The sequence below is a fragment of the Chenopodium album genome, chromosome 12 (genome assembly GCF_948465745.1).
Source record: "Chenopodium album chromosome 12, dcCheAlbu1.1, whole genome shotgun sequence".
NCBI lineage: Eukaryota > Viridiplantae > Streptophyta > Magnoliopsida > Caryophyllales > Amaranthaceae > Chenopodium > Chenopodium album.
Genome location: NC_137845.1, coordinates 30,995,446 through 31,007,645, shown reverse-complemented (window position 1 = coordinate 31,007,645; position 12,200 = coordinate 30,995,446). Strand labels below are relative to the sequence as shown.

General features: G+C 37.4%; 1 protein-coding gene across 1 annotated transcript; it reads left to right on the top strand.

The window, feature by feature from the left end:
* The first annotated feature begins 7,242 nt into the window (after positions 1–7,242).
* On the top strand, positions 7,243–7,896 carry LOC145571108 (uncharacterized). Its single transcript, XM_081630193.1, has one exon. The coding sequence runs from the start codon at positions 7,243–7,245 to the stop codon at positions 7,894–7,896; it is 654 nt and encodes a 217-aa protein (XP_081486319.1).
* Positions 7,897–12,200: the final 4,304 nt, after the last annotated feature.

Genomic DNA, 12,200 nt, shown 5'->3' with positions numbered 1-12,200 from the left:
TCTTTTTTAGAATGTTTATGCAATTTCTGAACTCTGGCATATTCAATTAACTTGAACCTAATTAAAATGCACTTGATATAGTACGAGATGACGTGCAGCACCATGAGAACTATGATGATAATGATTTGCTAAATCAAGAAGGTGATAATAATTTAGATGTTACAAGAGACATTGATTTGGAAGATCAAGAAGATGTCAACAATGCAGACATGATTAGAAGTAATGATGATGAAACACCTATAAATAATGAAATAGAAGACAACAATGGTATTTCTTGTTATTATTTTTTCAATGATTTTTTTAATTTATTTTTACTTTGCACGAATTAATACATTCTATAATGTTTGTATGCTATAGGAAATAAAAAAAAGAAAAAAACTTATAAGACCAAAACTCCAAGAGGTCCTACAAGAAATCTTCAAATGGCAAAAATGAGACCCGGTGAGAAAAAAAAAAGTGGATTTCAACATAAAGGGTCAGCCGATTGGTGTAAATAGAGCTTGTTTGGCAAGTTATTGTGGTGCCCTTGTTAGAGATCCTCTTAATGCTCCACTTTGTGAGGTGAAAGTATTTTCAGAAATTCCAAAAGAAAATAAGGAGAAGATGTGGCAACTTGTTCTGGTATTTTTCTTTTTTAAATTTATATCTTGTTACAAATAAATTATGTTCTTGTAATTTTTTTTTCTAATAACTACACTTGTATGTATCGTCAAGGAAAAATTTGATATTGGACTTGAGGATGACCAAGATGAAGAGGAACGTGATATGAAGTTAAAGGAAAGGAAAAAGTATATCATGGGATCTTTAAATAAGAAGTACAGGGGTTATCGCGCAAGATTGAAAAGAGGTTATTATGATACCAAGGATACAGATGAAGATCGACTTAAAGAAGAGAATATGCCCCCAAATGTCGATGAAAATGACTGGAAATGGCTTGTTACATATTTTGGGTCAAAAGAATTTCAGGTATAATAAAATTTTAACATATATTTCTTTATTTCTCTTTGAGTTTTGGACATCAATTATATATTCCTTTTCATTTTTTCAAATTCTAAAGGGCATAAGTAAAAGAAATGTTGACAATCGATCTTACCAAGATGCTGGACACACTGCTGGGACAAAGAGTTTTGCTCAAAAAGCTGAAGATATGGTAAACTCTTTTTTTTTTATCTATTTTTATATACAAAATAAAACTTAATTTGATGATATGACTTTTTATAATATCAGTTTAAGCGTGACAAAGTAATGCCGAGCATGTTGGATTTATATGAGGAAACTCATTCAAAAAGTGATAAAGCACCTATCACTGAAGTGGCAAAAGAAACCATGGTATCTTTTTTTATTTCTATATTATTTTTTTGTACGGGTATTTCTATATTGTTAAAGATTAGACAATTATGAAAATAAAATGTGAATATAGTATATATGTGTTGTGATTGAAATGATGCTAGAGTTGTTTATGTTTATTATGTGACAAAGAAAGTTGAAACAAATTATTAAAGTTGATTTTCAATCATTTTATGAAGGAAATGCTGTCAAAATTTCTTTAGAAATGGAGATACATTTAAATTGTTTTTAGTTCAAAAGAACGTGACCTTTTTCTTCGTCTTGAATAAATCTTATGTATATGTAATTGATTTCATTTGTGAATATTAGTGTTTATCAGTAGTTTTTCATTGTTTGTATATCTTACATATAATTTTTTTATGTAGTCAAAAATTAAAGAGCTCCTTGTGCAACGTGAGGCGGGAGAAATAGACATGACCGATGAAGAAATCTATGCAAAAGTTAAACCCGTTGGTAAACATGGTCGTTATCGTGGCAAGGGAGTTAGTCCTTCTATTACATCATTATATGGGACATTTAGTGAAGGTGAAAAGTTACGCAAAGAAGCCGATGAGGCAAAGAATGAGGCAATAGAGGCTAAAAAAGAGGTAAAAGAAATAAATGTGAAAAATAAAGCCCTGACGAAAAAGATGAGAGGGCTTCAGAAGGAAATGGAGGTTATGAAAGGTTTCATGGGAAATATTTTGAACCATCTAGGCTATGATTTGTCTGAAACAAATATGGATGAGGTATATTTCATTATTTAATATTTTTTTACATGTATATTATTTAATATTGTTATATGATAATATAATTAAATTTGATTTTTTTATTGCATATTAATTATGATATTATAGGTTAATGATGATGTGGATGAAGATGAAGATGAAGATGAGGATGATGATGATGATGATGATGATGATGATGATGAGAATGAGAATGAGGATGGAGAGGATGATAAAATGCAAGAAGATGAAGAGGAGTAGTACTATTTATTATATTCATTGTAAGTTTTAGTATTGTTTTGTTTCTGCTATTAGGAGCTTATAAACCATAATCAGCGGTGGTTGTCTTTGATTGTTCATTGATATGATTTCTATGTTATAAATATAGTCCTAACATTGCCTAAACCGTCCAGATTTTGAGCTTCCAATTTTAATATATATGTAATGTCTCTTGCGTCTAGATGATCAGTTTACTCGTTAATCAAAATTCAACATGGCAACTCTTTTTATTACTTAGTTAAGAAATTAGAAATTATTACCTGTGGAATTACCTCTAAAATACTAGTTGTTTATGAGAACCTTACTCTCATAACATTGGTTATGGGTAGGGATTAGTGATGCTATCTTTGAAGTTGATGTTGACCATCCAGAAACAGTTTGCTAATGAAATGAAAATTTGTGTGTAAAAGTTGATTTTTTATTTTGTTTTTTTTATTAAATGTACTCTGTTGTGTATGACCAAATACCATGTTCAAGGTAGTGTTATGTTATGCTCTGTATGATTATGATAGATTCCTACTTATTTAATGTCACGTTGTGTTGAATGTTGCCTAAATGTTGCATCTACTTATTCCTTGAAATGTTGTTGCCTTTGTAGAGTGAAGCTATTGTTGCCTCGTGAAGCTACTGCTGCCCCTATGAAGATAAATGATATGCTGTAGTTGATGCTCTTGTCGCTCCAAAATCATCAATTGCAATTGGTTTTTTTTTTTTTTTTTTTTTTTTTTTTTTTTTTTTTTTTTTTTTTTTTTTTTTTTTTGTGCCATAGTCCCTTCGTGAAAGTTGTAGATCTAGAAAAGTTACCAAACCTAGGTTCAAAAATTTATCAATTTGGATATGTGTGCTAAGGGTTATGCCTTATGCTAAGAAGATTGATCAATTATGTAGTGACTATTAGTTTATTAATAATATCATTTTTGATTTATTTATTGAGATCAACCATGTTCATCATGATATTTTTTTGATTTACGTATGTTATATTGATAAGTGAATCCTTGGAATGATATTGCCTATAAATTTACATTGAAGGTAATATTATAATTTTTTTTTAATTTTATTTTTTTTTTTAAAAAAAAATTTCTATACATCTAGAATAAATACATTACATGCATATATCATGCATTGTGCCTCTAAAACCTTTCATGTCTAATTTCCAATTTGCATCTAAATATCATCGGCATCAATATATGAAATTGCATCTAATTATATTTTGAGACATAATTACATGTTTGTCTCTAAATGTATATGATATTTGGAAGCAAATTGTTATAATGTCTCTAATTATATTTTGAGGCAAAATTATATGGTTGCCCCTAAATAATTATGGTATTTAGAAGCAAATTTTAGTAATGCCTCTAATTATATTTTGGGGCAAGATAATATGGTTGCCTCTAAACATATGGGCCTTTAGAATCAATACATAGTATTGCCTCTAAAAGAGGCTTTAGAGGCAACCATGAATTAGCGACAGAATTATTAGAGGCACTTGAATAATTATCTCTAAAGGACATTAGAGGCTACATCATTATCATTAGAGGCATTTTTTACTTGCTTCTATATGTAATTTTTTTTGTAGTGCTTTATTCCTCAAAGTGGCCAAAGTGAAGATCATGTGCCAATTGATGTAGCTGTTAATGAGGCATATAAGAGTAAGAATAAGGACTATTTTGCAAAAGTTATGGGTAGAGTTAATAAAAGGATGAGAGGAGATAGTGCATTTGCAAATAGTGAGTTTGATAGATACATTAATGAACAATTAGGGCCGGAGGGAGAACAAATGGATGCTTTATCTTGGTGGGCACAAAATGGACATCGTTATCCGATTGTTTCACGTATGGCACGTGACATACTAGCCATTACATTGTCCACCGTTGCATCAGAATCCGCCTTTAGTACGGGAGACCACCATCTTGATCCTTTTCGAAGTTCTTTGAAACCTAAGGTAATGTTTTTTGCTTTATGTTATAAGTTATTTTATTTTAACATATTTATAATCTTATATTTTGTGTTGGTTTTTTTTTTTTTTTTTTTTTTGGTTTTGTATATGAAAGATGGTTCAAGCTTTGATTTTCTCTGAAGATTGGCTTAAACCAAAGGGAATAATGGAAGTTGATGTTGAAGAAAAAGTAAAAGATTTAGAGGAGATTGAGAAAGGTATCATTTCTATTCAAATTTCTTACACTATTACTTTCATCTTTAATTATTTTGAAATTTTTAATGTTTATTTTTACATTTTATTAGAGGTGGAAGTTGATGATGGAGATCATGAGGTTATTTTTGTGGACTATTTTGCATGTTTTAAGATTTGGATCGGAGGTAATGTTTCAACACTTATTTTCTTTTAAAGTATCTTTAAAATTTTAATCTTTAACGTTGATGATTTTCCCCCCTTTTTGCTAGAGCCTAGAGGTGCATATGGTCGATGGAGAATTAAAGATATTGGTGATTTGATAGAAAAATGGAGATGAGAGATTATCAAGCTTGAAGAACATAGCTCATTTTCATTAAACTTGAATTATTATTTTGGTTTTGTATTTATCTTGGGACTTGTTTTGTATAAATTTGGACTTTTTTCGGTTTGTATTAAGATGTCTTGTGTGTTTTTTATTATTATTATTATTATAATTTTTTATACTGTGATTTACATATTTTAGATACAAAAATGGACAACGCGAAAATAGAACAAAAAAGTTAAAAAAAATGACATACTACCTGTATAGGATAGCTCTTGGTGAACTATCACCAGGGTTCCAGACTGGCCCTCGGGGTGCGCACTCACTGCTGAAGGATAGCCGAAGGGGCTCCTCAGCCCGATAGAGTCTGCCCGCAGGCTGACCAAGTATGATTCTCCAGAAAGGAGATCGTACGCCTATAAATAGAGGGCAAAGTACAGCGGAAAAGAGATTAGACACACAAGTTATTACACTCTTTCTATCTCTCTAAGTACACTTTCTTTTTCTAAACACATTCTAACTTAAGCATCGGAGGGGGGTTCTTCGAGCCACCCCCGAGGGCAGTTCACGTGTGTTGCCTTGTGCAGGTCGTTGACGGGACCCAGCTCGTGTCAGTAGAATCCTTGGATCCACACTTAGAACAATTGGCGCTAGAAGGAGGTGTCGGATCATCTAACTAAGGTTCACCAGCTGAGCAAGGGACTAGTTGACAGACCGCCATGACCGGAGAGGAAGCTGTACAGACACCAGTCTCTAAGATTAGTGAAGCCAACCAAACACCATAAAAAACAGCGTCAATAACCCTCGATCCAAAAGGATCAACCGAAAAACCAAAATCCAATATATCCCAAAAATCTAATCCCGCCGGATCGGCGTCTGCTGCAACCAAAGCGGCGACGAAGCCAGTAGATTCGATAGGGTCTAGTTCTTCTTTAAAGTTCGGAATGCCACCAATAGGCGCGAACAATGAACCCATCATTTCTACACCAGTAACCGAGAAACCGCAACCTGTCAATATGCCAGCCATTCTGCTGAACCTCTCTAAGTGCAGTAAAGAGCAGTTGACAGCCATGACAGCAGTCCTTACCAACTTTGGTAAAGGAACAAACTCCCTGCCAATAGCTACAACTACAGAGTCAGCCGCGAAGAAGGCGAGACCTATAACTCTCACCCTGGAGCAGGCAAAGTTGGTCCAGCTAAGGAAGAAGGTGTTAGAACTAGAAGCTCGAAACCTGAATCGGGAGTGAAGCGTAGATGAGGCAGCCCAAGAAAAGGGCAACCTGGAGGCTCGAGTTACTCGCAGAAGGTCACCAGCCTCTGAGTGAAGACCAAGTCTGAACAGGGAGAAGCGAGCACGAATCCAGGTTATTCCAAATGATTCCCCATTTTGTAGGGAGATTCTAGAGGAGCCAATGGAGAAAATAAAGATGCCCAACTGTAAGTACAATTGAACCACAACACCTAAAAACCACGTTTCGGCGTTTGAGATTCACATGGTACTGTACACCATGACAGACTCAGTCTGGTGTAAGGAATTCCCACCGACCTTGGAAGGGCTGGCGGCTGAGTGGTACGGAGCCATCTCAAAAAGATCCGTTTACTCGTATAATCAGCTGAAGAGAATGTTCATGGAGCACTTTGTCACCCTAGTGGATCGTACAAAAATGACTACCGAGCTGATGTCACTGGTGCAAGGAAGTGATGAGCCCCTAAGAGAGTTCATCACCAGATTCAACAACGAAGCAACAACCATCTCGAACATGAGCCAGGAGGTAGCGCTACTAGAAATGCAGAGCGGATTGCTGCTGGGCTCACCGTTTAGAGCGTATATGGGACGAAAGAGTCTTAAAATGCTGGCTGAAGCGCTGGGAAAAGCGCACGAGTTCATAAAAGCAGATGAGACCGATAGGGAAATGTTGAGTAGAAAAGCACCACGTGACCTAGTAAAGCGAGCTGAAATCACCCGGACAGAGAACACAACCAAGGTGGATCAGCCCAGCAAAGCTGAATAAGGTCGTAGGGATGCGGATAGGGCGGTTGGAGTGAGAAGATCAGACCAGAAACGAGGAGGCAAACTTGGGAGGTTTGACCAATACACTCCACTCACTCATCCGAGGTCCCATATCTTCAACGTGAATAAAGCCGACGATAAATGGCAGAGACCACCTAGAATGGTGAATAGAAATCGTGTGATCCAAGCAAGTGGTGTGACTTCCACAGGGATCATGGACACACCACTGATGAATGTACACACTTGAAAGATAAAATAGAGGACTTAGTCCGACAAGGATACTTGAACCAGTTCAAGCAACATTCTGATTCCTTGACAAGTCCGGCCATGACCGTAGGGGGGTCACAGAGGCCCGGCCGAGGGCAGAGATCGAGACAGTAAACTAGAGGGTAGGGTGTATGTAATCAATGGTGGAACTGTGAATAGAGCAAGGGCTGACTTGCGAGTAATGATCCACCAGATAAATTACAATGAGAAACACAGATGGCCGCCACTTCCCCCGCAGCCACGAGCTACATTTGATGAGTATGACCAGGAAGGCATAATATACCCTCATGATGACCCTCTGGTAGTGACTATGAGAATTGCAAACTGGGAGGTGGATAGAGTACTAAAAGATGGTGGCAGCTCAGCCAACATCATATACATTAGTGCATTCAAAGAGCTAAAGCTGGATAAAAAGGACCTAAAAAGAGTGAGTTATGAAGTCACCGGGTTTAATGGATCCGGACTGATTCCGGAAGGCATAATTGAGCTCTCAGTCCAAGTTGGAGAGAGGTCAAGGCGACGAGATGTTCGAGCAGAGTTCTTGGTAATAGACTCTCCATCACTGTATAATGTGATCGTTGGAAGACCGCTTATTCACAAAATAGGTGGGGTGGTATCCACCTATCACCTTTCCATGGCATACACAACCAATGATGGGCGGTCTACAAAGCTTCGACGAAGCCAAAAGACAGCCCAACAATGCTATATCACAGCCCTGAAGCAGCCTGTTGGGACCAAGCAGCAGCCAGGCTCAAAGCCAAGGTCCAACGAGCATGTCGAAAGGAAATCAAGAAAAAGGAAGCGGGAGGAGTATCACAAAGAAAAGGATAAGTAGAAGTTAGCAATGGAAAACTTTGAGCCCGCAAAAGAAGAGGCAGTCAGGCTGTTGCCCAGCTGGGAGCACATAATTGTTGAGCTTACAGAGGGTGACAACTCTAGGACGGTTAAAATTGGGAAAGATGACCCTGGAGTGGGAGTCCACCTCATAGAGCTGTTGAGGGCGAATAAGGACATTTTCGCATTTTCAGCACACAAGATGCCAGGAATTGCCCCGTAGTTATGATTCACAGGCTGAATGTGAAAGAGGACATCAAGCCAGTTAGGAAGAAAAAGCGAAGCTTCTCCACGGAGAAAAATCAGGCAATCTAGGAGGAGGTAGACAAGCTCCTAGATGCTGGATTCATAGAGACTTGTGATTATCCAGAGTGGTTGGCCAACATAGTCATGGTAAGGAAAGCGAATGGCCAGTAGAGGATGTGCGTTGATTTCACAGATCTCAACAAAGCATGTCCAAAAGACTACAACCCGCTACCACGGATTGACCAGCTGGTAGACTCAACCAGCGGCCATGCCTTGCTAAGCTTCTCATAAGTGACTTTTATGTCACTTTTAGGGTATTTTTATGCTTATTTTTCGGTTTAGTTTCTAAGTAATTTCCCTAGTTTTACGCTTTATTTCTCTCTTTTTCTTATTTTCCTTATTTGATCTTTATTTTGTGTATTTTAGTAGTTTTTAATAGTTTTAGTTTATTTTCGTAATTTATTTTATAATTCTTAAATTATAATGATCTTAGTCTAGGTTCTTGTTAATATTTTTCTTCTCGTTTTCCTCCTTTTATTTTCTTTTATTTCCTTGTCTATTTTCTTTATTTTATTTAATTTCATTTGATTTTATTATTTCTTTTAGTTATAATATTTTATTTTACTTTAATTTTATCCTTATTTTATTTTAGTTTAACCTTTTTTTTTACTTCATTGTATTTTACTATTTTATATCCTACCCTCGTGTTTGTTCTTGGTTGTAGGCGTGTTCGGGTCGATGCTCAATTTTCATGTTGAAATCAATTTCGGATTCTCGATTGTGAGTCATATGTAAATCATCAAGTAGCTGCCACCTAAACCTTCACCACACCACATCCTAACCTCCACTACACCAAATTCTCAACCCATCTCCCCTACTTTCCTCAACAGCACCAACAACTAACAGCCCATTTCTCTTGTTCACACCACCGTCAAATAACAGCAGCAAAACAAACTCCCAGCCACCGCAATCACCCAGACCACCTCCAATTAACCACCTCTTCCAACACCCAATCAGCCACGCACCAACTCCCCACCAAATAACAGCAACAACCACCCAAAACGCAACCCCTGCTCCAACCTCTCACGTATCTCACACCCCCAAATTCGCACCTTCCTCCACACCAACACCACCATCTCACCCATTCCAGCTACGCAAACCCACAACAGACCCACCGAATTTACCGACACCGCAGCCACCTTCAGCCACCAATCACGACCGCCGCGCACCACCCCCTGCTTCGTAAACAACAAATCGCAGCAACAAAGCACCAATTCAGCCCCGATTTCGACACCCTTTAGAGCGGGCGCTCTGCTATATCGAAGCGGCTGCTCCTCTTTTATTCACTTTCTCCAATTTAAGGCAGAATGCAAGAGCAGACGCTCCGATTGGGTTGCGCGGCCGCTCCTCATTTCCATTTAAAAATCACGTGACTTACTCGTGAACGCTTAAGCAATCCTAAATCAATGGCTGAGATTTGAGGTCGGCTGGAGGTGAGCTTTGAGCCGTTTGATGGTGTTGATTGAAGTTGATGATGAGCGTTGATGATGATCGAAGATCAGAGCAGCCATGAGAAAGGGGAATTGGGGGGTCTGATTTGTTTTATTTCGTGGGTTTTGGGTTTTGTTTTTCATTTTTTTTTTTTATTTCTTTTTCCTTTTTCCTTTTTACTTTCTTTATTTTATTTTATTTTATTTTAGTTTTGTTATTTAATTAATTTGATTAGTTTTATTTTTATTTTTATTTTTATTTTCTTTTATTTTAGCTTGTAATATAAATACCCTTTGGGGTTTAATACTCTTGGAATATTTATTCACCCTAGTTTAGTTCAGTCTCATTTTTTTATTTTCTCTCTCTTAGGGTTGGATTAGGATTCTCTCTATTTTAAAAGTAGTTTTAGAGAGAGAAAGATTGGATTTTTCATAGAGTTTTGAGAGATTGAAGAAGCAATTTGTGGATTTTTTCTTCTCATATATTCAATGAGTCTTCCTAACTTTCTCTCATCTTTATTGCTGTCCTTTATTTCTTATTTTGTTTAATTGTTTATTGATTAGAGTTGTTTATTAGTTTAATAGTTTAATTTTAGCTTTAATTCTAATTTTACCTTGTTTTTCATGTTCATCTTTATCATGTTAATTTTGATTTTATTATAGGGAATTGGATGAAGATTATGTTGATGAATTGAATGATTTATTGTGATTTGTATGCAATTGATTCTTGATTATTGTGTATGGATGATGCTTATATGGATTAGAATCTTTCTAGCTAATTGATTCTATGTTCTTAATTGTGCTTTCAATCAATTGTGCGAAAGTGAGTTGTTTGAGAGTCTAAATTCCTCCATACCTGTGCTAGGTTAGTTGCACGAGAGTGAATTAGCTTAGTAGGATAATTAGCATGCTTAATTGTGCAAGAGTGAGTTGAGTGTGTTGATTGTTCCTAATTAAGGTCATTTTCATCAAATTGCAATGTTGTTGTTGAATGCATTATTGTAGTTGGATTCCACTTTCCCTAGTTTAAGTTGTTTGCTTTAAATAGTGTTTAGTTGAATCTCTCTATATATCTCGATTTTACTAGTAGTCTAATTAGCATAGATCGATACACTTAGTCTTCGTGGTTCGACCCTTTATTTGCCACTAACTAGTTTAGTGTAAGTTTAGGTATTATAAATTTCTAATTTGGTTAGGGTTAGTAGTCCCAACGACCTACTTTACCCGCGACCAGCTTCATGGATGCCTTCTCGGGTCCCACCAGATCAGTTTGCACAAGCCAGATAGGCAGAAGACCACGTTCATCACCGAAGGGGGAGTGTACAATTACATAGCTACGCCCTTCGGGCTGAAGTATGCGGGGGCTACTTTTCAGAAAACAATGGATAGAGTGTTCATGCACCAAAAGGGGAGAAATGTTGAAGTATACGTTGATGAATCAATTGTCAAGAGTGTCACGCAGGCGGGGCATATCATGGACCTAGAGGAAACATTTTCCACGCTGAATAAGTATAACATCAAGCTCAACCCAAAGAAATGTGTTTTCGGAGTGAGCTCTGGGAAACTCCTGGGTTTCCTGGTCAGTGAGAGGGGAATCGACACCAACCCAGAGAAAGTGGAGGCAGTCCTAGGCCTCCCAGAGCCAAAGTGCAATAAAGACATCATGCGGTTGACAGGAAGAATGGCAGCACTGACTCGATTCATCAGCAAGTCAGCTGACAAGGCCCTACCATTCTATCAGCTGCTGAAAGGAAACAGAGAGTTTAAGAGGGGTGTAGCAGAAAAAGAAGCTTTCGAAGGGATCAAGGAGCATCTGACCAATCTCCCAACCATGATCAGCCCGGAGCTGAGGGAAAAACTACAGCTGTACATCTCTGCCTCAATACAAACAATCGTGTTAGTTCTCCTAGTTGAAAGGAAAAAACAACAGAAACAATATACTTTATAAACCACGTACTGACGGAGGCTGAGCAGAGATACCCATTGGTAGAATAATTGGCCTTCGCAGTGGTAACGACAGCAAGTAAGTTGAAACCCTATTTCGATGCACACACAATTCAAATCCTCACAAATCACCAGCTGGAGAAGGCCCTGCAGAAAATGGACGCCTCAGGCAGGCTCTTAAAGTGGGCAATAGAGTTCTCTAAATATAAATTCGAGGTCAAGCCTAAGGCAGCTATCAAAGATCAAGCCCTAGCAGACTTCATAGTGGAAGCCTCCTACGAAAAAAAAGAAGATCAAGTTGGAATTTGGAAGGTGGCAGTAGATGGATCTTCATCTCAAACGGGAAGCGGAGTAGGAATAATAATAACATCACCAGAAGGCAATGTATTTGAGTACGCCATTAAGTTCAAATTCAAGGCATCGAACAACGAAGCAGTGTATGAAGTAACTCTAGCAGGCCTAAGAATGAGCATCGCAGCAGGAGCCAGAAAAGTGCACTTGCAGACTGACTCCCAGTTGGTAGCTAACCAGCTGAAGGGGGAGTATGAGGCTAGAGAGCCAACAATGCTAAAGTATACAACCAAGGTGAATGAGCTAGTGGCTCAGCTAATGCACTTTCAGATAG

Coding starts and splice junctions, on each gene's coding strand:
- LOC145571108 (XM_081630193.1), top strand. CDS start 7,243: ATGATCCACCAGATAAATTACAATGAGAAACACAGATGGCCGCCACTT.